Genomic DNA, 27,906 nt, shown 5'->3' with positions numbered 1-27,906 from the left:
TCCTCATCATTAGAACGGTGTGCATCTGGAGACAAAATATAATAAGACGCTTCTCTCTCATCAAATAAGCCAACAGAAATATTTCTGTTGGTATTTCTATTGGTTTTCATCATCTAAATGTGAACAGGTCTGATTGTGATGGCAGGTTAGCGTAACTAAGTAACTGTCGTCACCCCCCAACTGGTCACAGGAGATGTATGGCCCCTCCCTGAGCCTGGCTCTGCCATAGGTTTCTTCCTGTTAAAAGGCATTTTTTCCTTCCCACTGTCGCCAAGTGCTAACTAATAGAGGGCAGTTTGATTGTTGGGGTTTTCTTTGTATTGTTGTAGCATCTTTACCTTACGATATAAAGTGCCTTGAGGCAACTACTAATGTGATTTCATTCTGCATAAGTAAAATTGAATTTAGTTGACAGATGATTTGGTTTTTGAACTGTATCCAGAAATACTGATTTAACCAAAGTATCACAGTGATTCTGTGGCTCCATCCATGCCACCAAAACCCAAAGCTCTTTGTCTTCCTATAGTCCACACTCGGTTTTCGACACAACCTGGCAAACTGAAAGTGCCCATGACTTGTCTTGGTTGCCATTTTTATGCTAAAATAAGCACACCTTTTTTTTCCACAGAATCTGCGACGGTTTCATCCTGTTTGGATGTAGTGAAACATCCACAAATATAGCACAAGAAAACTTGTGAAAAAACATGATGCAATGAGCAAACATGAGGAAAAATGAACATTACTTTTTGAAATCATTAAAGAACAAGTGTTAGGTTTCATATAGTAAAAATGACGCAGGGGGTCAAAATCCCAATTGAATACCCTTTATTTCATTAGATATTACATGTGAGTACTTTCTTGGTACTGTTTGGTTTGCTCTGCAGAGCTGAGGACCATCTACTGTCGTTGCTGGAACTAGTTTAGCGAACAGACGGGCTGAAATTACATGATTATGTCATAATCTTGGATTTACATAGCTAATAACTCTGTACAGGAACAGGGACATATGCAGTCCATAAATTCCACTCTTGTTCCTGTGTTTATGCACAGCACTCCTACGATTGCAAACACGGATAGATTCTTAAACATGGGTGCAAGCAGTAGGCCTGCTGAAAAGCTAACCTGAATTCTGATTAAAATGGCGCCCATATGTACCTTGTGAAACATGAACTCATCTGGCTACTGTAGGAGATGATAGAACCATCTGCCCGCAGCAGGTGCTGCTTGCCTGTAAATTCTGCAAATAAAAGTGTCAGTGTGGAGGGCCATTACTTGGCCCATCAATCAGGCAGAGACTGGAACAAGAGAGGATACAGACAGAGGCTTGTCCAGTTAGGAAACAAAAGATAGAGGAAGAATAGAAATGGCAGACACTGTTAAATCATATCATAATAGAAAAACGGCAGTATGACCCCTCAGAAAGAGGGAGTAGAAAGCAGACAGTCAGAATTCCCTTTCCCCCCCTCTCTGCTACTGTCTGTAAGATGCCCTTGAGCAAAGCTTTTATCATTCAGGTGCACAGCAGCCTGCATCAGAGGCCTGCAATGGCTCAGCTCACAACAGGCAGGAGTAACTGTGAGGGGATGGCTTCAGGTATGACTGGATTTTTGCTAGGGAAATATGCGGATTATAAAAAGAGCATAGAGCTTAGATAAAAATCTATTTTAATGGCTCACAAACACAAGAAGGTACATGATAACAAAGTTCCCTCTTGATATCCATGCTTCCAAAACGCTGGCTCCAGCTTACATACCCCAACTCCGATCATCATCACATGTTTCCAACAACCATCAGCGTTGCATGCTTGGCGTGTGCTGCTCATTAGTTTCAAAGCCAACAAATCTGATGAGGCAATCAAACACGAGTGTTGCTCAAATCACATTACAGCACCAAGCGTCCCGGGCTTTCTGACCGGAGGCTTGTGGGGAGCAGATAAGCGTCTAGCATCCCCGCGGCCGTCTCTTTATACCTGTTAGTATCCCAACGTTATCAGCACTTTCCATTTTACAGTCTGTTGACAGCAGAGACAGTTAAATATGCTCACACTGATGCAGCTAGTGTGGTGACAGGCCATTTGCTTCACAGATGATCTGAGAAGACAGGAGTGCAGAGCGTGATGCCCTGTTTTTCACGCTCAGCCCTGCCTCCCCTCTGTGCGTCTTTACAACTGCATGAATAGCTTGTGGAAATTTTCTGTCGAACAGCTCTGAAAATCTGCATAATCTCTGGTGTTATTACTGATTTCTGCTGGAAGACAATGACCGTCTCTTCTAAATGTTGTGCGGTAAGACAATGATCACTTTTTCTAACCGAAACGTCTACTGCGGCACTGTGATTGAATGACAGCTTAATCCTGAAAATCACAAAGAAGTGACCCTTCAGATGGAACCGGGACAAGCGGAAAGCTTTGTGTCCTCCTTGGCAGTGAGAGAGCAGCTGAAAGAAATACCGAAGCAATCTCCTCAGCTCCTGCACAGGGTAGATTATTGATTAAGGAGGCCTCTTGGTGCCAAAATTAGCTGAGCACAAGCCTAAACACTCTCAGATTCCCACAGCACCTGGCATTGGGGTCTTGGTAGAAATTGATTTAGGTCTCCAGGGAAGTAGATAGCAGCAGAGTAAAAGGCTGACCAGGGAAAGAATCTCACCGGTCAGCGTGTTTATGTGTGCCGCTTGGTATCAAAATGATTGGTTATATATCTATCTCTGTCTACTCTGTAATGTCTAGCCACTGGGAAAATGCAGGTCTACTGGGACGAGGGATGTGGCCCTCCCTGCTTTGGTTATCTGAAGAAAACATGGAGAAACACATTAGCTGCTGGATCTCGGCAGGCTACCGAGGTTGCTTTTGTAGCTGTCTCCTGTCTTCTGCAGCAGCCAACACTTGTTCTGGCTCTCTGCCACTTCAGTCACATGGGAGGTTAAACACACACCTAAACACCCATTTATCCACCTCCTTATTTGTCACGCCACGAGTCCAGGTTAATTTCAAATAAGAAGAAAAGAGCTGCAGTAGGTGTCGTTATTGCTGTTTGTTTTCCAACTGTAAAAAACCCCCAAACTGGTTACAATATTGAATACTAATAAAGTCATAATTGTTTTTAATGACACTTAAAATAGTTTGGAAAGTCTTGCTGACATGATTGTGCTAGTGTCTTCAAATAACAGGCAATAATTTCCCAAGTTTTAAGAAATTTACATCTTCCTGAATGGACATTAATGAGACAAAATGTTTAATTGACATTTAGGCACCTCTCATATCTTTTGCTTGAAAAATGAGAAATCTGTGAAGCAATCTATTGAAACCTGACAAAACTACATGGAAATAAAGTGTATAACTTCTCTTTAAGTAGTCGTCAGGAATAGTTCTCCAGTCTTCTTGAAGGGTAATCAAAGCTGCCTTTTGTTCTGTTCTCTGTCAACATGATCCCACACTGCTTCAGTAATGTTGAGGTCCGGACTCTGGGGAGGCCAATCCATGACTGATGGTGTTCCACTTCGTGTTTTTTCTATACAGGTATGCTTTTACTGCATTGGCAGTGCGTTTGGGATCATTGTCGTGCGAAAAAAATAGATACTTTTCATCTGCTGTAGATAGTTTATTTTGTTTAGGGCTGGCACTTTTCAGGTTTCGTCTAATAGCTCTTTGCTGGTGCAGGAAGTATTTGCACTAGTCAGTGGCACTTCTTCAAAGACTGAAGTCCACCTATTTCTTGACAAAAAGGTCCAACGTTTTGCAGTGGGCTCCTTTGCAACTCTCCCTCAGAGCCTCATTGAAATGAATAAAGGGGCTGAATTTTTTTATTTAATGGCATGAACGCAGCTTTATGCTGTGAACCCAATACTGACACTGGGAGTCATTTCAGTTTGCATTTTCTGCATCATATCCCTGGTAAAGTACCGTAAAAGTACTGGACACAAAATATTTTACTTTTAAAGAGATAAAATAAACTATTCTGAATATTTTAAAAGGAAAGTTTAATTATGGTTTGTAGATACTGTGTTAGTAATGTTTTTAATGTAGCATGCATTTTTTCCAAACCATTTCCTCAAAATGTATAATTACCATCCAAACAAATCTTCCCATTTGGTAATAATCCTTGGCTTTCTCACCTTATTGTCTTGCCAGTTTTCTCCAGTTCAGCAAAAAAACTCACGCTTCCTGTTTTCACGGGTTCGGGACTGCATTAGCAAAAAAACAGCCCATTAAAGTGACAATGGGCTAGCAATAATTAAATGAGGGAGTTTTTGGTGGGTGTTGTTTTTGTTTTTAAAGGTAAATGCAATTAGCACTGTCAGTTGGCAACAATACTATTTGTACCTGGGATGAATATTCAGTGTGGCTATTTGCACCCATGTATAGCACAGTGTACAAAGCACGACAGACACAAGCATCTACCATAGCCAGCAATGCCATTTTCATCCACACACACATTGCCAGAATGGCTTTCCAAAATATGGATAATGTTGTGAAAGGATTTATTTTAGTCCAAACTATTTCTACAAGAATCATTCATATCTCTCAGTCTTCAGTCATTCATGTTTTGTTTTGCTTTTCCTGACCTGTGAGATCTTCAGGTCTTCGCTGTCTCCCGTCATCTCATGGTCTCAAATAAAAACTCCACTGAATGTCATCTTTATGGAGTAAGTTTATTGAAAGAAAATGTGCTTAATTTATTCTTTTGTGTATTAATAAGAGCTAATTCTGCCTCTCATATTCTCTTTTTAAAGCAAAGGTCACTGAATAGATAGGACTTCATTTACTCTCAAGTCAATGGTCTATGTTTTAGAAGAGTTTGGTGAAAATGCCAGTGCATTAATGATCTATGTGATAATTAGCTGTAATAAAAATACTACGAAGGTCAAAGTTCACAGATCTAGTCATTCTTGACCTTTGTAGCAGCAGCTGAAGACAGGATAGAGGAGCTAAAGAAGATGTGAAGGGTGAAGGCAACAGGAGTCTCCAAACTGGCGGAGTGTTTCCAGCAGATCACAGAAACGACATCAGGAACATTTCTGTTCCTGATGTCAAGCTCCCGGGCCTCTGGTAGAGGACCCGAGCTTGAACGATAAACAGACCACCTGCAGGACAAGTGGGAAATGTATTTGATATATATTCATTAATTTTATAGAAAGTCTTTATTATAAAATTATTATTTAAAACGGGACCAGCAGCCTCCTTAAAGGTGTCTTGTTTAAGTCATTGCTCTTTCCTAATAACTTAAACCCTTGCATATTATTCGTACTTCATCCCTTCACAGTATAATCCTAGTCAACTTTAACCTGGGCCATAAATATCCTCACAATAAGTGTCTAAATTGGACTTTGAGCATTGATAAATGGATGGTTAACCCTTTGTGAATATTTCATAGAGCAGGGAGAGTGCATTCCAACACTCATTTTGGTTTATTGGAGAAAACCCTCAACTATCGCACAAAATCATAACCTGTTTTACATAAGACATGAAAACACATTAGTCATACTGCTTTAAATATAATTAAAGAAATGTTGGGATTTATTATTGAGTGATGTATAAACCTTACAGCTGTTGAACACTGTCCTCATTGCTATAGCATAAAAATCCTCACATCTACAATAGCTTATGTTAGCCGCTCCCTTATTAACAAAGGATCAGCACAGCAGGGTCTTCATATTTGATCTTGCAAATATGTTGGATCTTTAGTTTCGAATGCCAAACCTGATGGAACAAACAAACTGTTCTTTGGGTGTACCAGAAATGGCTCTTTCACATATAAAGTGAAATGCACAAGATTTACTACAAGGTTGGGTGCATGGCCAAACATTTTTGTCACACTAGCCAATTCTGATATATGTGCACAATCTGCACCTGCGTCCTGTAATTCTTCATTTTTTAGTTGTGCAAATGTACAGCAGTTGTGAGTGCTCCCCAGACGGCACACTTGGACTGCACTTCCTTTGGTCTATGCAGTAAAAAAGCATTCATGCGTGCCACAGACCATAGGGAATAATGGGTTTCAGAGCACAGCAGTGCCAGAGTAGCAATGCATCTGAAAGAGGCTTTATGGTTTTTTACTGTTTCACTGTTTCAAGATCGCCCCCGTGACCCTTCAAAGACCAGCAGGTCTCTGCCTCAGGGGGAACTTGGGCAAATGTAGTGGGGACAAAGAAAGTTCTCAAGGCAGTGCCGAGGTTTTCCTTGAACTCTGTCACCGCTGTGCCATAACAAACACACACAGACACTGCATCTACAGTTTCACAGTTTCCCTGAAGGAGTGCCTAAAACCACAATTATCTAAAATAGATAACCCTAACCCTAGGTATGGAGCAAACTTGAGTCAGGTTTGCTCCAGATCTTTTGACTCTGTCAACAAGTTATCCAAAACTTAGCTGATGAGCTTTATCGGGTAGGTGGGAATGTGGTGGGATCAGACATTACTGTAGCCAGCAGCAACACCATAGCGGTGTCCCAATTCCTAGACCGCATCCTTCAGAGGGCGCATTTGAAGGCCGATTATGTTACAGCCAGGCGACGAAGGCTGCTTCAAATGCGTCCGACAAGGAAGGATGGGTCGGGTGTATCCTTCATGGCCCAACCTATCCCAGAATTCATAGCACGGCCAGCCAATTCCAGTTTCCAACAATGGCAGCAGCTATCTAGTTTTAATATTACTCTTTCTGGGTCACAAAATAAACTTTTAGCATATTTTCAGGCGAGAATGTAGCTGTGTAAACTTCAAATATCTGCTCGATTCATCAAGACATCACATATTTGCAAAAGTGCTCTGACGTTTTCGGAGACATCTGTTACCCACCAGCTCGATAGCTGACTGGGAGGTCGAGGCTCACTAGAGCCGGCGAGAACACCGGACTCCCAGCACATCGTTTTCAGACCCCAGGTCTTTCGCTACTCAGGTTTAACATGTTTGACTTTTTCATTGTTTTATTTGTTCCTGAGTAAATCGGTTTGGCTGAGCTGGTGATGCAAATCTGAAGGCTAGACCGTCCCATTTCAAAGCCTTCCGGCCTTCTCGGTCTTCGAAGGACCCGGCCCATGTAGACCACAAAGGCCAAGTCCTTCGAAGGATGTGGCCTAGGAATTAGGACACAGCTCATGACTGTAGACAGTAGACTGGGTTTCATGTTTCTAAGCACTACCTGGTGCGTCAAAGTGCATAACATCTTATTCCAAAGTAATTAAAGTGACTTTCCTAATAAAAAAGTAAGAACAGAACTCTCAAAAATGACGTGCTCATGTTGGATCCCACCGAGCTGACTGCATTTCCTTCGACTGGGAAAGTTGTGCAGTTTGCATTAACAGCTGTTTCATGGACCAACATGGAGTTGGTCCATGTCAATCAAATGTAATTGATGCACACTTACACAGCCACGCTTAGCAGAGCAGCTGAGTTTTCTTTATCATTTTTACTTGAAATTTGTTTGGAGAGTTGGAAACCTTCTTCTATAGGCTGCTCCCTTCCCCACTGTCAGCACAGTAGATCATCATCTGCCTCCTTCTCACCCTTTCCCTACTATTCTCCGCTGCCACACCAACCACAAATCACGATCTAAAGAAGCCGCTAAGAAACAAAGCCATGCCATGTATCAGTGTGCAAAGGTTTAAAAAGCCATTTCTGAGGCGTTTTGAAATAAATGAAATTGATAAAGTTTCAGCTGAAATTATTTAAAAGAAAGATTTGAGATCAGACATGAATAATGCAAAAGCACTGACATTCAGCCAATATGATAAAAGGATTCTTCCTTCAGGCTACCACGTTGACTCACAGTTGACCTTATTTTGACCTTTGCTTTAATGTCTTTAAGAAAAAAGAGAGGTTGTAATCTTTTGATATAAAGAATGTGTCTATCAGTAACCCTCTGGCTTGTTCTTCATGGCAAACTTTTCAGAACAAGAAAGACAGGCATCAAATACACAAATCACTTCAACTCACATTCTTTTTGTCTTTTTAAAGAGAAACGTACTCATTCCTGCTCTCCAATCCGTGAATCAGCATACGACACAATTGCCTCTCTGCCCTTTCTGATCCTTCCTTTTATCGATATTGAAGCGGGTCAGGGCTGTTCGGGGTTCTGTTTTTACAGTTATGTTTTGTTTATGTTACCATAGTGACGGGTGACGCCCTCTCGCTGCGACGGTGTGTCCTTCCGGGGTCAGAGGGCGCCCTGTGTGTTGTTGTTGTTGCTGTGCTGTTGCCGCGCTGAGCAGTTAGCTAGCGGCAGTGTTCTTCTGGCAGATGTAAATAAATGGCTGTGCTCCCTGGCTAAGAGGGCGGGGGAGCAAGACCGAACGGAATTGTGTCTCCTCCTTGTCTGAGCTCGCCACAATATTGACATAGGCCTAATTCATTCGGTGCTATGTGGCGACTGAAAGGTAAAAAAACGTCACTTTACTTGTTTGCGGGTGGGTCTCAGTTTCACTGAGTTTTCTCTTTTTCTTGTCTCTCACTTTTTCTCAGTTGGCAGAAATGCATGTGAATATGGTAAAACTCAGGCTCGGCGTGGCCGCCTGTGGTGAAAAAGGCCAAAAGAAAGCAGCGTGTGACACAAACACCTCCTCCCGTGCACTTTGACAGCAGATGGTGGCAACTTATCTCCCACCTACATCTACAATTCTTTTTCAAAGCCTTTTCCATTCTTCTCACTTCTGAGCTCTCCACAGTGAAAGCTCCAACTTTTCAATCTTTGCCAGTTTGATTCCATTCGCCTCGGTTATTTTTCTGTTTTTTTTCTGTCCCACCGAAGCTCGTATTAGACTTCGATGCCCCCTGGATGCTCCTCCCAGTACGTGTATCTAGTCCCTTTGCTGTTAGCTCCACACTGAGTGTGTTGGCAGGGCAGAAGAGGCAGTCAGCAGGGGACGGCCTGGGCTGCCAGAGTGTGCCGCCACCCCACTGAGCCACTGGCTCCCACCATCGGGTTTTCTGCTATGTTGATATGATGTTCAGAGAGGACAATGAGAAGGAGGAACGGTAAGCAAGGAGCATCCCCCCCGACCCCGTGTGGATTGAGTCACAGTGGGGTCGAAGAGTCCCTCACCATATGGAGGTTATGGATTGTTTTATGTTATCTGTCAGAAAAACAGACATTCATGAGCGATGATATAAGACTCCCACCGTTGCCTCCAAACAGTCACAGATACAATACATATGCATAATATTAAAAAGAGACCCTTTATGGTCATTTTCAACGTCCTCCTTTTACTTCTTTGACTTTTGCACCATCATCAAATCAAAATAATGCTTGTTTATCTGATACTGGGCTGTAGTGAAGTGAAAGTCATTTTATCTCTTCTCCTTTTAAGGTGTATATGATATCCTCATGTTGGTATTGTTCCTGAATGATCATAATAACATCGGTCTAGGATCAGCATTGCTACTGACCAATCACATTGTTGCTTTGGAGTGTTGAGGAAAAAAACAATAAGGAATTTGGTAAGCATTTAAATTCTTTGTTAATTCATACAGTATAATAAATATGTTATCAAGTTAGGTTTGCTGTTAGCCAAATTTAGATCACCCAGGATGGTTTGCTAGTGAAGCTTTAGCTAACTTCTTGGCTAATGCTAACTGAAAGCTCAGACAATATGATTGGTCCAGTGCAATGTTGATCCTAAACCAGCTTTGTTATGACGTAAGAAAGGAGTGTCAAACATAAGGCCTGGGGCCTAGAATCAGCTTGGCAAAGACTCCAGTCCAGCCTCACAGGATGACTTTAGAAAATGTGAAGACGGGCTTAACTTTGTGGACTGTTAAATGTATTTTAATAACCTTTTTTTTTTTTTTTTTTTTTTTTTTTACAGTGGGTCTACAAAAAATGAAATTTTTGTGAGTTCAGTTTTGTAATTACAGGACATAATCAGGTCAGCTTGTTTGTCTTTATGTTAACAATCCAGTGTTCACAGTTTTCAAGATATCATTTTCGATGTTTCTTTGATGGTCGACATCAATAACAGCTCAAGCTCATTTAATTTTGGTGAAAATCAAGTCAAGGTGAAAATAAATTTTTGCTACCAGTTTGTTATGGATCAATAGACCTTCGGGCACATGAGTTTGGCTAAGCATTTGAGCTTGACCTTCACAAGGGTTCACCACACAAGGTAAAAGCTGACCCTAAAAAATATTCTCAACAAATCATATCACGTAATATATCATATGAGTAGAGAGAGCTGTACAATACATGTTTTATTTTTTCAATATGACACGCTCCACCTCATGATGCTTAGTCGACGTAATCAACCTTAATTTGATGCAGTGTGAAAAAAAATGCACAGAAATCAATTATACGTGCTGCTGTTGTTCAGCCGCTGGTTTCCTCTTTCTGGTGCAAAGTGGGCCAAAAGCAAACAAGAGAGACGGACTCACGACAGAAAAGCCGATCAGCTGATCATTAAGCAGCAAGAAGAGGAAGTCGCTCCATATATCGCTTGTTAAGCTTAACGCAGGAATGCTTTACAAACATTCAGAGATGGACTTACACACTTGCTTTACTTCTCTCGAGGATAACTTTGTCGGAGATGAAATGCCGGGTTGCTAGCGAAGCTCCAAATGCTATCCAGACCACCGACAGGTCCCGCATGCCACAGCCGCTCTATCACGTGATGCATACTGCTCCGACGTGCTAACATTCTGAGGTGAGTTACGGCGTGTTGCAAGTTTTGTGAGGTGCTTTCGTGATATTTAATGGATCGGATTACATTTTTTATTTTTCTCCGATATCCGATCCAGTAATTTAGGTCAGTATCGGACCGATACCGATACGTAATATCGGATCAGTCCATCTCTAGTTAAAACATTGCACAAACAAAAAGGGGTGTTTGACCGGTCTGGCGATCATAGCACTGAATGTCAGTGCTATGATCAAAGTGATAGGGACAAAGGTTTAACACAAACACACGGATATCAGATTGTGTTTTCTTTTAAAGCCAACCTTTCTTCTGATTGGCTCTCATTCTGCACTCATGACATCACAAAGAGCCAAAGGAGGGGAAAAAAGTTTCAAAGAAAGAGTATAGAGAAGTTTAAAAAGAATAGCTCGTGCAGGTGGGGTGGGTGCCATGCCATTTGTGTACCTGTGCAGATGAAGAACTTGGATTCTCCGACACTTAACTCCACTTTGTTCAAGGATATAGACACTTGCAGGGCGGCTGTAAGAGAACAAAAGAGAGACAGAGGAAGAGCGGATAATGGATTAGTTATTGCAAGTGAGACTACAAAACACAAAGAAGTTTCACATTTGTTGACTGGATAGACATAATAATAGAAAATTGCTCCCAAAACGCATCACCTTCCACAGCAAAGTAGGCTGTTTCTGTCCCTCTTTAAGAGATTCTGTTACATTATCTGTTTGCATCACTTGTGTGTCGGGCTTACGTGCATGAACCCTTGCCGTATAAAAAAAGCGCTCCTCAGATGTGTTTTTGGCTCGTTCTTGTATAAGAGGCATTGTCAGAGCTGAAAAGAACAGTTTATATATTCTTATTCAACTTTAACTGCTTTTCAAAGTTTCCGTTCAACAGAACAACAGACGCCTATTCCGCCGCACAAAGCTCAGAGACAGATTGGCTTGATACCTTCTATTAGGCACATGGCTGTTTGTGACAAGCTTGTCAGTCAGCCTCACAATGAACGGGATTCCTTTCAGCCTGAGGTAATGCTATTTGCTGTTATCTCTCTCGACAATGGTATATGAATTGAACAACAGTGCAATGCGGGATTTTAAAAGCTCAAAACGAGCAGAAATCGGCAAATAACTCAATAATGCCGGTGTTTTCTTTGCTTGCAAAACTTGTCATGCAAGGCTTTTTACACCCTCGCTAAGATACACCAGACTATTGTGCGGGGGGGGCAATATGCTGCCTGGAGGACAGTAAAAACTTGCAGCGGGTGGCAGTGACAGAGGCAAAGTACAATCAGAGGCCATTTGTCGGTGCTGGTCCATTGTAAGTGGCACTATAATACCACACAATAGGCGATCCAGTGAAAGTTTTTAAAGGCTGCAGTGAAAGGCAGGTATCTGAAGTATGTGAGACTGTGTCAGAGGAAAACGGGAGGAGGAAAAATAATAAAATAAAGCAGGAGCAGAGATGCAGCTCAACAGCACCGTGGAGCTGAGTGTGTCTACATGTCTAATGTGATGAGCGGTGATTGGCAACTCAGTGGGGACAGGGTCAATTTTAGGCCAGGGCCTCTCGACGCAGCAGTAGTCACACGGCATCGTGAGACATTTTGATGAGCCTGTCATGTCTCAGCTCCTCGTTCTCAGCCCTTGGAGCTGCGAGTCTAGTTAGAATCAAAATCAAACCCCACACAGATACAAACACACAGGTGCACACAGGCACCCAGATGAAGGCTGAATAATACTCTAATGGATGTTAATTCTCTCTATAACACTGGGAACTTAACAGGGCGGCTGTCAATAATTGAGGAAATGATGCAATGATTAGCTGCAGCTTCTCCAGGGAGAATGACTCTAACCAACAGCAGCGCCACACTCAAGCTGCTATCACTGGGAGAACTCTGTCATAACTGGGTGCCACCTATAGATGGCAGTAAAGAGGCACTGCCACATTTCCATGGTGGGGGTAGAGAAGCAGCTTTCAATACATTTGATCGTTTCTGCAGTGCAGCTCGATTGTTACGATGTCAAATAGTCAATGGTGGAAGTTCAGAGACTTAGTGGGCTCATTCGTATTGGGTGGATTATTTTCTTTTGGTGTTGCACAATGAAAATTCAATAGAATTCAATAGAAAGTCCATTCCACTTGCAGAGTTTGAAGTAGAAACAATTACTGTACCACTTTCACACAGAGCTATAATTTGTATAAAGTACAGTTTTTGTGCTTAGTGTCAACTAACTTTGGACTCCACTGCTAAATAACAGAAGCTAAAGTTTGAGCATGTTTGGTTGCTTCACCAGCATCTAGAATTCAATTTTTTAAAAATGTTTTTCAGCTCTGAGCAGTTCACTTGCCCACTTTGTGCCATCATTGTGGCAGAGGGAACATCCATCAACAAGACACTCAAAATAAAAGCCACGTGACACCTGTGAGTACGTTTAAATTGGCCACTAATTGCCTGATGTGAAAGCACAGTACACTTCAAACATACGTGTAATTAGTCTGGAGTATAGCTACACACACCACTACTGTCTACACACACATATACACACACACGCATTGTTTCAAATGGATGCAAATGCTATTCTTAGGTTGATTAATCATGTCTATTTAACCCTGTGCCCTTCCGCACCAGCTGCCTTTGACTTAAGGCAGATTCCAATCAGTGCTTCTAGCACTTTAACGGTTTTCAATTATTAATTGATTCTGGTCTGTTCTTGCTGTATGTGATTGATCACATAATAAGTCGCTCATAAAACTCAGTGGGAAAAAGAAAAATTGCCTGATTTTTTTTTTCTCCCCATGCTGCTGGAATCTTAGGTGTGAATCATATAATTAAGTCGAACCTGGGGAACATTAGTGATCAGTTGGCATTTTTGAGCTAGAATGCACAACATAGAGTCCACACGGTGGCTATACATTGACATTTTAATGAGAATGCTGACGGGATTTGGAATATAGCATGGGATGGGAGAATTTGTTTACTCAACACTGTCTCGCCTGGAGGGGACACAAAGAGACATGCTATTTATATCAATTTTCCGGCATGGAATGTTTTTCGGCTGCATTCAACCGGCTTATTACAGAGCTTGGGTCAATACGTTATGTGCCTGGTAGCAATTATCAGCTCCAATTATTAGCTCCTTTGAGAAGCTTTGGAGACAAGCAAAATAAGACAACAAACAAAACCATTGATTGCCATTTGTAATGTGTCAGAGGTGGTCAATACTATACATGACTCGCCAGCTTTCCTAACAACAATGAGACATGATTAATTCCAGCATCAGTTATGGTATCTGAACTCGGCAACAAAGGTGAGAAAAAGCACAATGTTTGCCTCAGAGTTGCCAGATTAATACACACAACTGGCTGGTCATAGTACTCAGGAGGGCTACTGAAAAAATACAACCTAATTTTAAAAAATGAATCATAACTTTCTTGTGAAAAATTAAGAACAAATTATCCTCTCCCACTTATAGTGTTTGCCAATACCCTCCTAAAGATATTTAGAGGGTATTGGCAAGCAGAGGATAATGGTCTCAGGTACCCATGTATGTGACACTAATGCAACATTTTCTTCTTGGACATAGCTTGGCACTGAAATGTAGCATGAAGCTCAGGAAAGTTGAGTACAGTAGAAAATGCTCCACTAACTTTGGGCACGTGGCTTTCACAGCCTGGATTCATGTGTGACTGTAACGGCTCATTATCTCACAGAGAAATACCTGTAATAGCACAGTAGCCCACATGTTTGCATTCAGTTTGTGGGAGTACAAAGACTTGATTTTGTCAGATGCATTCAGCATTTAGAACAGGTTTTAATGACTGTGTCACTTGGTAATCTCATTTTTGCAATAGCAAAAACTGACAACCGATAGTTGCAGACTGAAAATCTTTCTCATTTGGTAAATCAGATACCATCCATCTATCTATTTACTTCCACTTATTTAGTTCAGAGTCACAGGGTAGTTGGAGGCTATCCCAGCTGTCCAGGTACTGTCCACCCTGGATAGTTCAAAAGTCTATCAGAAGGCTATCACAGAGAGACAACTATTCACGCTCACTTTCACACCTTTGGCAAATTTAAAATTGCCAGTCAACCTAACTCAAGTAAGTCTTTGGACTACAGGAACATGCTAAAATAACCAGAGAGAACCCAGGATTTTAACCCAGACTATGCTGCTGTGAGGTGGCATTGCTAACCACTGCACACAGTGTGATTAAGGCATTTACTGTAAATTAATTTGACATTGCATGTGGTCAAAAGTGCAACAAATGTTCATAAAATGTAACAGGAAGCAGCTCTGTCACTGTCAATCTTCCTCCCGCATTCTAACATAGCACAAATGCTCTTTTAAGTCCAAAAGGCAAAGCTAGATGCACCATTAAGGGTGAATGGATCTAAAGTCCCAAAAATTAGTGAAGTGAAAGACTAGTGTTGCATTTTCTCCCAGGTGGTATAATCACAGGTCCACGAGTCCTGGAAAGAAAAGAAGCTTTCGGTGATTTTCCAAAGAGTGGGTAGCTAGCTAGCTAGTACAAATGTGGGAACTTCAGAAAAGACAACTTTTAAGCCTTTGAGCATAAACCAAAAAAACAAAAAAACAGTATATGCTTTGCAGTTGTTTCTTGTTTTTAATTGTTTTTCTTTTAAAAAAAACCCACAGCTCTAGCTCTTTAGGAGTACAGGGTGAGGGTTAAATGATTTTCAGTACAGGTGCTTGCCGAGGGTCAGTCAGCGAGGTAGTTCTGCAAGTGCCATGTGAATCATAGACAACTGTCATCATATGGCAGAGCAAAGACACTGAAAATGGATGAAAATTCAGCCAAGAGAGCGTCTGAGAGAGCGAGGGGTCATACAGAACACGAGTGAGTGTTCTTCAGCCGTTAAGTGGTTGACTCGAATCACTTCGAGTGCCCCCGTCCATATTAACCACATTTACAGCAAATAGAAAAACAGAGGGATTGCTTTACAACTGCAGCTAAACACAGGGATGCTGCTGGCATGTTAGCAAAGCTTTGTGGTGAAGTCCACAGTTTAATTGAGCATGTAAACAGCATGTGTAAAGTACAGTGCAAGAAACAGTGATGGAGAAATAAATGCTAAATTAGCCATGTGCTTGTGTTGCTCATGCAAGGCTAATTAGCCACAGGGAGATGCCATGGGAAGGCCTGGTTAACATGAAGACCATAATATTAAAAACGTGTTGAGGTAAGGAGCTGTCGGCAAGAAAAGTAGGATTCATTACAAGAGAGGGCAAGTTATTTCACAAGTTAAGTTTTACAGAAGCTGCCTCATGTCTCAATCACTGGATTTCTCAATGGAAGTGATTAAGGTCAGCCGAGGAGGAGCTGACAGAGCTGGCCTTGTGACATGATTCAGCGACATCTGGAAGCGGTACAGCAGGGTGCAGGAACTTGCCAGCAGCTAAGTTGGTGTGACTAAATCTAGAGCAGACTGAAGCGGGCTAAACGCACCGTTGCATTTAGCAGCAGGATAAATCCAGTCTTTGATTGACAGAGTGGAGAGTGTCCAATCAGCTGGAAGCGAGAGAGAGGGATGTGATTCTGTAATCCTGTACTCAATAAAAAAAAAGAAAAGAAGAAGAAGCCCCATTAAAGCCATGGCCAAATAAGTGCACCGCAGAGAACATGCTTTTGTGTGTTTGTTTGTGCGGCTGTACATATAAGAACGCATGGGGGTGTATATGTGGTTTGGGCCTTTACTTCATTGTGTGTGCGCGTGTGCGCACACGCAGGTTTTTTTAAGCACACAGAGCAGCGAGGGCCCGAGGCAAAAATGCTCTGCTTTAATTGTGTGTGATTTTGTGGAGACATTGAAGGGATTTCTTCCCTTGAACCACGGAGACGGCGAGAGAGACACACGAGTGGGATAGAGCGAAAGAAGGAAGGAGATAAAATACTACTTACAATGTTTTGTATTCACCTGAACCTGCATGTCTTACACACTTCTTCAAAGGCGTTAACAAAGGGCGACAAAAAAGGTGTTTGCAGCAGGAAATCATCGTCAAAAACACTAAACAGGCAGATTGGGTTTTTTTTAAGCTTCATCGTCTCTAGGTGAGCACTGGCACACGGGACTGAGCGATGGTGTGAGTATATGAAAGTAAAGACTATGATCTGGCTCTTACTTTGGTACTTTCGGCTCCTGTTTCTGTATTTTTATTGGTTATTGTGACACAGCCCCCCCAAATTAAGTGACATTAGGTCATTGTGCATACAATCTGCACAGCATTATCACTTTTTATTATTTGAACCTCAACCTGGGTAGGAAAAAAACAACAAAACAAATATCCATGTTCTTAATATATACATCTCTGTCAAAATATATAATATATATCTTGACAGAGACGTTGACACGACAGGTCAAAGGTGACCAAAGTTGCTCTACTGGATAGAACAAAGCAGGAGTGTCAAACTCCAGGCCTCAACAGGCGGTGCCCTGCAGGTTTTAGATGTGTTCTTGATCCACCACAGCTGATTTAAATGTCTAAATTACCTCCTCAACATTTCTTGAAGTTCTCCAGAAGCCTAGTAATGAACTAATCATTTGATTCAGGTGTGTTGGCTCAGGATGATATCTAAAACCTGCAGGACACCAGCCCTTGAGGCCTGGAGTTTGACACCCCTGGAATAAAGTCTGGTGACTATGGAGACCATTTAGTCTACAGTAATTTCACTGTCATGTTTAATACACGGACTGCTAATTATATAGCACTGTCGTGCTCTGGACACCCAAAGAGTGTTTTACTATAAGCCGCATTCCCCCAATCATGTTAGCAGTCTGGCTAACATTTGTGCACACCCTCACAAGGATGCACATGGTTCAGTATCTTTCTCAAGGATAATTTGGCATACTCTTCCAGTAGATAGGCGTACTTTACTTCCTGAGCCACAGTCGCCCAAACTACTTTGTTCTCTGGCAGACTGTTGCATTTTAATGATGTCAGTTGGTATTAAGGACCCAAAGTATGCAAAGAAAATATCCTCCACACCAACACATCACCACTAGCAGCCTGAACTGTTGATTGAAGGGGGGATGGATCCATGCTTTCACGTTGTTTATGTAAACTTGTGATCCTACCAAATCTCGCAACAGAAATCAAGACTTATCAGACCAGTTGGTGTTTCTTCAACTTTTAATTGTCCAAGTTGATAATCCTGTGTGAACTGTAGTCTTAGTTTCCAGTTCTAAGATGAGAGCAAATTGTGAGACCTGGTGCAGTCTTCTGCTACTGTAGCCCATTGACTTCAAGGTTCAAGGTGCTGTGCATTTAGAGGTACTCATTTGTATACCTTGATTGTAACAAGTGGTTAAGTTACCATTGAAGGAGTTGGCCTTTATAATTTTTATCCTGAGGAATGTTTCTCACTGGATATTTTTGCTTTTTTCCAACATTCTCTGTAAACCCTGCAAATGTTTATATGCGAAAAACTTCTAGAATACTCAGACCAGACTGTCTGGCACCAGCAAATATGCCACATTCAAAATCACTTAAATCACCTTTCTTCTTCACTGATGCTCAGGTGGAGCATGAGCAGGTCATCTTAAACATATCCATATGATTGAATGTACTGAGTTGCTGACATGTGATTGGCTGATTAGATATTAACAATTGAAGCTAGCTCCCCATACGGAAAAGAAATAGTAAAAAACTTATATGTGATTACTCATGAAAGTGGCCACTTTCATGAGTAAATCATATAAGGCTTACATGATTTACTCATGAAAGTGGCCACTTTCGCATTACTTTCATACATTGTTTTAGTAAGTATCCAAAACATACAAGTTTCATTATATAATTTTTCAAGGGATCTTATATGTGTTTTCACACTTATATGCTTTTCATACAAGTTTCACACAAGACGGATACAAACTTTATAAGATTTATATATATCTTTTCCATATGGGTCAGTATGGGGATCTGGTGGCTCTGTTATGCTGTGGGCTATGCTTTACTGGCATGGCATGCTTTGAGTCCACTTGTGGGACTAATAAAGGTATATCAATATAAATATCAATATCAATAGATAGCAGAACACCAGGCACCCTCATTGACATTGAATGACCTGCTGAATTACCTTGACAGTCACCAGATCTGAACCCACAACAATGTGCACAACATCACAGTCAACCACAGTCATCAAAACACACATAAATTAATATTTCTTGGAAAGCTTGTGTTCCAGTAGAGTAGCAGTAGTGGAGATTTAATGCCATACTGTGCAGCAATCTTATGGCAGCACAGGTGACCATGTCAGTTTCTCCTGTCTTAGTGTCAGTTGGTAGCCTTTTATTATGTAAGAAAGTGAAAGCATTTTTGCTGTAGGACCTTGACAATGAATAAGCACTTGATTGAAAGCAAAGCAGTAACCTTTTACTGGGAACACTGAATGCTGGAAAAGAGCTACAATGCAACGCTATTACAAAGATTAATTTCCTCCAGTGCAGCAAGGACGCTTTCATAGTATCTGGATCTTTAATTCGCATAATATAGCAATGCTCCTGTGAAATACTTGTTGCCAACTTTGCCTGTGGATTCATCTGAAGTTGTTTTGAAGTCTGTCAAAACATACCTGTATGTCTGCCAATGCTGCCTCCCTCAGTCCCCTGCTCTATGTATCTGTCCCTCTACATAACAAGCCTGCTTTCATGCTGCAGAGGAGAGGATAGAAAAGGAGAGCGTCGGTTCTACTCAGCCAACCATATCCAATCGTACCGACATACAGGCTCAGGCCACGTGTACAGTCTCAGGCACAACCCACAGCTACCTATTATCTCACCACTTTCCCGCACACCTTCTCTGTATCTCTGCTTTTTGCTCACTGGCTGCTTTGCGATTTAGGTTCCCATCCTTAAGCTGCTGCGCATTGGGCTGAGGCGGCCGTGACGGACCACTCACTCTCTCTCTGCAGTCACGGATGCATACGTGTTATGTGGCGACATGCAAATGCACAGATGCGTTGTTTCAGACAGATGTGAAATCTTCTGCTAATTAGCACGAAAAGGCAAGATGATCTTATCTAGCAGGTGGCCATAATAGCATGTTTTGCTCATTTCACCACCACTGGCTCTCTATCTCCCTGTGGCTACTAGGCAGAATGAAACACTGTTTGTGTTCATATATATGGGTTGCTACAGTTCGCCTCTGGATCTTATTAACAAGCCCATTAGCATTACAGTAAACACCATACACATACTGCCTGTTATTAAAAACTTTGCTGTTTTCCAGTCTTATTGCATGTTGGTTTTTGTGGCTCACATTGTATCAGAGTGGAGAAAATATGTAAACTGCCCTTAGGGCACTTGCTAAATGAATGCCATTGCTTTTAAAGAAAGCCCTAAGAGGACTGGCATGAAATTTCATTAAAGTGATATTTCTTAAAAGTACAGAATTACTTTACTTCCTTCTACCATAATTTTATATTAGCCCCCCTAACTTTCTTGAGCTACTTGCATTTATTAGACCCATAAATATTTTAGATCAGAGTAGTCTTTGTGATTGTGAAAGACACAAACTGTTTTTGTCAAACGCTTTTAATGATGATAGAGCCTAAGGCAAGGTCAATAACAGGTCAAACAGCTCCCATGTTCAGGTTGTGTAGCTCCCAAAAGGAAAGAGGTGTCTGCATTCATTAGGTCTACACTTCTCTGATAGAAAATGCAACTTGTCACGTCTTTGTCACTGGAAACAATGAATTCGAACAAGAGAGGAAGCTTGCTCATAACTCAGAGATACTTCAGCAGTGGCTGGATCATAACAGATTCTGATTTGCTATAAATCTTGTAATTAGTAAATCAAAATGGGCAGCACAGTTGTGTGGTTAGCACCATTGCCTCCCAGCAAGAAAGTCCTGGGTTCGTCTTTCCATGTGGAGTCTGCATGCTGGATCTCTGCGGCTTCCCACAGACACGTCTGGTATCTTAACTGGTCATTCATATGGAGACGAATTTCAGAAATTGGACCTGTGACATCTGAGATAGCCTCCAGTCCAAACCGCAACCATGAATTTGCTAAGAGTAAGAAAACAAATGATTCAGTCAAAGATTATGCATGTTTTCAGCTGGGTGTTCTTTGCCTATCTCAACAACTCCTCATACAATCTACATCAAATTTGGCATTTGACGTAGATCAAGTGCAGTATCATGTTTGAGATCACGGAGATGATGTGAAACATCTCTGTAACCTCGTAATAATGGCCAGTACCATTAAAATGGCAAGTGCAAATTATACTGCGAAAGTCAAAGGATCTTAAATGCCCCCTCAAAAAGAACTAGCAACCTTGGTAAAACATTATATTCTTCTGTATTTCTTAACCAAATTCTCAAAACAACTGGTCCAGAAAACCCAGATGCCCTCTTGGATACAACACTCCAAAGAAAAATGTGAAGGGAAAAGTGACAGAAAGTCAAAACAAGAAGGTATGAAGTTGCCTTATGTAGTAGTAATATTCCTAAAGGACCATATGTTCCACAAATCAATCACCAAACTCGTGAAGCCAGACAGACAATCGAGGCTGTGTCAGAGGGCAGATGAGTTACCAGAAGGAAAAGCACAGAGCCCCAAGTGGCAAGGCAATCACCAGCTATGATAGAAATAAGGGGAGTCGAACAACAGGGCTCCAATTTGAGTTTTCAATTGTTACCTTGCAATCAGAGTGTCTAGATGTCAAAGGTGATGGCAAATGTGGGGAAAGAGACTCTCCAAATGACATCGGAGTGCATCGAGAAGCACACAAAAGCAGGTCGGCATGCAGATCCCAATGTTTAGAGCATAAAATCTCCAGCACATAAAAATACACCACCGCCATCCCAAAGTACCTCTCAGACAAACACGCTCTGGTACAACCTTGGTATTGTCTCATGACCTTTGTCTCCCTTATCCTCCATCACCAAAACGATTTCTATTCCAGATTGTGCAGTAAAGTGCAGCCTCACACTGTGACAGAATAAATCCAATTTTCTTGGATATTGTGTTTGTATTTATGGAAACATAAGGGGGGAAGCCAGCCTTTAAGCATAGGTGCAAGATAATGCCCTTATCCTCATTCCCTTTCTCAAAACAGAATCATGCTCCACTGGAAATTATACAGAAGCTCTGACCATTTCATTGCTATTTTGTTTCTTTTTTATCCCCCACTCACTCAGCACGCCTGAGTCCTGTGACTAATCTATTAGCCTTATATTTTCTTATCTCTGTCACCCTACCATTTCTGTTCCTCTATTTCCTTCCTTTATCCTTTCTCTTCTCATCGGGCTGCAACCTGTTTCTCAACATGGTGGCATCAGTGCGCTTCAGGGATTGGGGATAATATTCATACCTTACCCAGACATGATAAAAAAAAGTTTTTCCATTTTATTACACAAAAAAAAGCCAAAAAGTTCTCAAACAGTGTCAATCAAAAATCTTCTAATTAAAACTGATGCTCGGATAAGTACAATCAAGGTGTCAATCCGTCACCTCGTCAGTCTGTATGCCAGCCTAGATTGCTAATGATGTGTTGATCAGGTGTAAAATTGCACTACAAAGGTAGAAGAAGAAGAAGAAGAAGGAGAAGAAGAAGAGCATCGCTGACACTGTAAATGGGTCGCTTGAGTGAGTTTTTTCTTTCTTTCTGAGGAATGTGGCAGCTTTCTTTTAGGTATTAATAAGGTCATCCATCAAGACAGAAAGGTTCCAGTCAAATGATCAGGTTAATAAGGCCAATTATAATGACCAACCATTTTTTCTGCATACAGACAAGCTAATTAAATATATATTCATGAGATGCCAGTGCTGTCACTTTAGTGTCGCTTTGCAATGTGCGCTGAGAACTTTCCAAACTACGTCCTCGGAGTCGACAGAAAAGGACCGTTTTTAGGTGACGTCACTAGCTAATCACTTCAGATTTGCCTGAAACGCAATACAGGGCTGATGGCCTGCTCCTCTATTACACGTTTTACACCCCAGATTCTAAAGAGGACTTTACAAATGTGTCATATGTTCACACACATACACACAGAGGCAAGCGACGGCGACCGTATGTGGCTCAGGAGGTCAGCTTCTAATTGGAAGGTCACTGGTTTCGTTCCTGGTTCCTCCGGTCTGTGTGTCTAAGCGTCCTTGGGCAAGACACTGAACTCCAAATTAGCCCCGATGTATCTATCGAAGTCTGACAGTTTGCCTGATAGGTAAAGAGAGCTTAAGGCACAGCCTAAAGCTTTGTATGAATGAATGAATGCCCCCTCTGAAAATAGTCTGAGTGCTGAGTGAAAATAGAAAGTACCAGTCCATTTACCACTCACTCTCATATGATCACACGCAAGGTCATTGCAACTGACCTTAGCTAAAGGATGGCTTAACATGGAAAGGACCAGGACCAGGAATCACACTGACAAACCTGTGAGTATGTCACCCAGCCAATCACTTGCATTACTGTTCTTAAATTCTCTAATCCCATTAGAGTTCTGCTTCTTCTTTTTCTTTTGACTTTTACCTTTACGGGTTGCCACAGAGGATCATCTGCCTCCATCTCACAGTATTCCTAATATCCAGTCCTCCCTAACTACATCCATGAATCCACCACTTATTGTAAATAACAACCGCAAACCTCCACCAAGGCAGTCTCTGGGCAGTGTTCAGTTTTAAAGGAATCATACTGTATATTGCATATATTCTTTTTTTTTTTATATATATATATATTTTTAATGTTTAAGAATTTTGTAGCGCAATACTTGACATAATTTTAAGTATAATTATTATAGTTTTTAAGGGGCTATAGTACATGTGTAGCACTCATGTCATTGTTTAGTAACATTTGTTTAAGTGTAGTAATGATTATCATGTGAAAGACATTTTTGATATTGAGTTTATTTTATTTTCCATTAAAATAAGATGAGTGTTTTGTATTTAAAGGGTTCTAGCTTGTAATTGCAATCTCCATAACAAAGTCAGCATAAAATAATTGTTGCCATTAAAAATGCAGGCACCTGTTTCATAAAAGACATTTTATGAAAGTTTGACCTCATTTGACCTTGAAGAAAAGGTCAGAGGTCCAATGTGATATTTAGAATCTCCACATATCATATGTCTATATGTTGTCAATACAAACAATGGCATTAAGAAATATCGCTTTATTAAATAGGTCTATATAGCATTATTATAGCTTTGATCTTCACATCATTCTATTGACCTAGAAGTAGAGGTCAAAGGTCATATCTGATCTGATATTTTAAATCTTTACATGGGACTTTCAATATGATGAAAATACCACACTAGTACGAATCATACTTCAAGTTATGAGGCTTTTTTGTCAATTTCAAACATTAAATCATTAGGCTGACCAAATTAAAGTTTAAAAGTTAAAGTTATCAGAATCCATGTTTACACTATTATCGTATAGTGTATAGTTATATTATTGTGTAGTTTTTTATAATGTGCTATAAGCACGTGTGCACTGTTTCCAATTTAGTTATATTATGTATAATGACAATAAAGGCTTTCAATTCAATTCAATGTTTACAGACATAATGACACATCTACATGCACACAAACATTCCCCAAAACAAACAGAACCTCATTGGCACATGCAATTATATTGTAGGTGGTACACTGGTGCAATGGTTAGCACTGTCCTGTCAGAGCAAATAGGCTCTGGCTTCTGACAGACTGGAGTGTTTCTGTGTGACATTTGGGCACACGTGAGGTTTCACTTTACGCTTGTAAATAGAAATGACTTGACAACGGATCTCAGGGGATTTGGCAATGGCATGCAAAAGTATGTAGTGCATTGAATTTAAAGGTTAAAAAAAGTATTATTTTTGATGGCAAAGGCTAACTTCAGACTTCACTAATATTGCTGGATGCGGAAAGGTTCATCCATCCATTCGCTTCCACTTCTCCTTTTCAGGGTCGCGGGGGGTGCTGGAGCCTATCCCAGCTGTCATAGGGCGAGAGGCGGGGTACACCCTGGACAGGTCGCCAGTCTGTCGCAGGGCCAACACATAGGGACAGACAACCATTCGCGCTCACATTCACTCGCACATTCACACCTAGTGGCAATTTGGATTTTCCAATTAACCTATCCCCACAAGCTGCATGTCTTTGGACGGTGGGAGGAAGCCGGAGTACCCGGAGAGAACCCACGCAAACACGGGGAGAACATGCAAACTCCACACAGAAAGACCCCGGCCTGATGGTGGAATTGAACTCAGGACCTTCTTGCTGTGCGGCAACAGTGCTAACCACCGTGCCACCGCGGAAAGGTTCAGGTTTACATAATTACAATTAGATCAGAATTAAGTTCTGAGCACACCTCTCCATGCCACTACTGAAGACTGTGCTCTCTGATCTCTTTTGACTTGCCTCACTCAATCACCAGTGTTTCTCAATGTTTCTATGGCTGCCCTCCTCCCCGAAAATGGAACGTTTTCTCATGTTCTGCAAATAATATAGAAAATGCATGACTAACGTCATGGTGTTCAAGATAATGGACCCCAGTATATGTTGGTGAAGGGTTTGATCATGAAGATCTATTTGAAATTCAAAAAGTCCCTGCCATCAAACACACACTACATATTGATCTTCTGAAGAGGGTCGACTGAGTTCACCTCATTGCTACGCCAGCCCCTGTATAAGTACACTGAGATGAGGGAACCCACGTGCAGTGGGAGGCTTGTCCCGCCTCTGTGGGAGGAGGTGACTCAATTGAGTTTGGCGAAGAGTGATTCAGTTATAAGACCTGGAGGACTGGGAGGCACTATCTGATTTCGGAGGGCCACTGGGAGGAAGTCTCGAAAAATGAGCAATGAAGAAAAAGAAAAAAGCAAAACATGAAAAATAGAGCTCATTGTGTCAAATCCTGCACATTAAGGTGTGTTATTTCACAAGCTAGAAAGCCAGTTTCAGAAGAGACAATCAAGCAGGAAAATGCAAATAGAGGATGAGTGTCACGACAAGGAACAGCAGTCTAAACACACCAAGAATTACATTGGGCTGCTGTCAGCAGGAAGACCCCTCTAGTAAACGTATGTAGGCGTTTTGCCCGTCAGATTCACTAAAGCATGAAGCGAGAGAGCGGCTCGCTGCTGATGCCACTCTCCCACCATTCTCCGCTCATTCTCCTCGCTCTCTAAGAAAGAAGCAGAGGCAAATAAAAATAGAAATAATCCACTCCCTTGTTCAGCCATTCCCCTTTGCCAGCTGTTTATGTGGGAATAAGGTCATTTCGAAACACTTCTTTCTCTCTTTTTTTTTTTAAAGCTAACCAGTCACGGCAGTTTAAAATACCGGTTAGCTTGGGTTCACTTTTCATCGCAAAAGAAAATACAAAAGGGATATGCACATACGAGGTGATGGCGTAGAGGAATAATACAGTGGTTACTGTGGGTGGTTGCTAGCAGACTTGTCACACCGGGAGCTGAATCTTTAACAGCAGCTCATTAGTGCACCTACACTATGTATTTGTGGAACATCAGAATATTCACACGGGACATGATTAAAAGCTTGGTGGGTGAACACAAGCAGAGCGAGTGTTGACCTTAATGACAAGTGTGGATTGTTTTATGCATACTTTCAAGCAGGCGCATCATCACAGCGCTTCCCGATTGCAACAAAACACATCTGTTGGCTTAATTAAGGGGCTCGCTTGCTTGAAATTTAGCCCGCGTCGGTCACAAAGTGACCCTGGCTTTTCATATCCGGAACAAGCTTCCTCCACCGCACAAGGGATGCAGGTTTCATCGAACCCCAAAAACGTTTCCCCTTTAGAACGTTCGGCAGATTGGGAACAAGGGTTGAACAAAGTGTGATTTTTAACATAAAAAACGTTCACTTCTGTAGATCGAAATCAAACATCCACAGTGCTCGAGCAACAGTTCCAGAACAGCTTCACACGACACAAAACAAAGATTTGCATTTCTGCTTTTCTTCTGGCAAAAAGGTGCCCGCATTTTCTTGCTTTCAACCTCAATTGGGAGCTATTCTGCATTCTTTGAATAGAAACTGTCATTTGGTCTCAGCTGGCCAGTGATGCTCGGCTTTGACAATATGCAATTCAGCTGCGCAGACCGCCCCAAAGTACAATTGTAAATTCTCAAAGAGCGACTGCAAGAAAAGACTTTGGACAAACATGTCAAAGCTATATCTGCCTAAACATTTTAAGAGGATAGGATGCGGGATTTCTGAATATGCATAAACCAAACACAAATAGCCACCATCCAAATCCCCACCTTGTTAAATATGATGATGATTTTCATGTTAATGTAGACTCTGGGTTGAAAGGAATAAAAAAAAGAAGAAAAAAACCCTCCTCTGGCACAAACAAGAAGGAAACATCTAAAGTGATCACTGAGGTGTGCCTGTCTGCTACACCTCTAAGGGATGTTATCTTTAATTCTCATTCATGCGTGCCGGTGAATGAGCCGAGCAACGTGATTTTTTTTTTACATTCGTTTCTTCTTCTTTGCAGAAGCGATCATTGCCGCGGGGATTGAAATGGCACGGTGGTGGGCTGATTATTCTCCTGCCACATCCTGCCGGTGGCTGTGACACAGCCATTATCTCAGGCCCGTGGATTAATTCAGTCACAAAGGAGAGGTCAGCGGCTCCTGCCAGGCCTGAGAGAGAGGAGGCTCTGGGGGATTATACAAGGTGGAGTCAGGCACAGCAGAACCATCTTCTGCCTTCTTGGGCTGTGATAAAATTCAAAGGTTTAAGGTCAAGAGTCTCTCTAATTGGGAGGGTATGTCCCGTGACAATCACTGTGCAGACCATTAAGGCTGGAATTTTCTGCTAAATGATCCACACTGTAAAACGAATTACATTCATTTTCTAAAATTTACAGCTGAATGGGATAACGATGTTCTCTCAATCTAAGTATGAATTGGACTGGATTGTAGATCCCAATTACACTAACACTGGAGACGAATTGACTCTGTGCACGTTAGCATAAGCTACTTCCGGTGCGGAAACTCCTGTGTCCTATTCGCTCCTGGTTTACGGTCCAAAACAAGTTAAGCAAGTGAATGAATCAAGCGGTGATTTACATTTCTATAGATGTCTTGGGCATTTACCCAATATATCTATAAATGATGTTCATCGACTTGTCGATATTTTTCCCCGCGCCTCAAAGCAAAAGAGAAAATGGATTCAAATGTTATATTTCTCCTCGTTTATCGCGGGTGTTATGTTCTAAAAATAACCAGTGATAGGTGAAATCGAGTAGCCAATTTTATTTTTTGACGGTGCAAAACGTTTCGTGTACATACAGTACTGCACTTCAGAGTCACA

The 27,906-nt window shown here is 41.5% G+C and overlaps 1 protein-coding gene across 3 annotated transcripts in view; it reads right to left on the bottom strand.

Moving 5' to 3' along the window:
- Nucleotides 1–23,319, bottom strand: part of ncam2 (neural cell adhesion molecule 2) — a 162,157-nt gene extending 138,838 nt beyond the window's left edge. For 2 of the 3 annotated variants that reach the window (XM_026160119.1, XM_026160120.1), the window contains exon 1: nt 7,963–8,042. In XM_026160119.1, coding sequence (XP_026015904.1) covers nt 7,963–7,966 — 4 coding nt within the window. In that variant the 5' untranslated portion in view covers nt 7,967–8,042. Of the gene's footprint in view, nt 1–7,962; nt 8,043–11,068; nt 11,144–19,783 lie in introns of those variants that run through there. The other variant, XM_026160121.1, reaches the window with a different exon arrangement.
- Nucleotides 23,320–27,906: the final 4,587 nt, after the last annotated feature.

Source organism: Astatotilapia calliptera, chromosome 23 (genome assembly GCF_900246225.1).
Source record: "Astatotilapia calliptera chromosome 23, fAstCal1.2, whole genome shotgun sequence".
Lineage (NCBI taxonomy): Eukaryota > Metazoa > Chordata > Actinopteri > Cichliformes > Cichlidae > Astatotilapia > Astatotilapia calliptera.
This window is presented reverse-complemented; position numbering and strand designations above follow the sequence as displayed.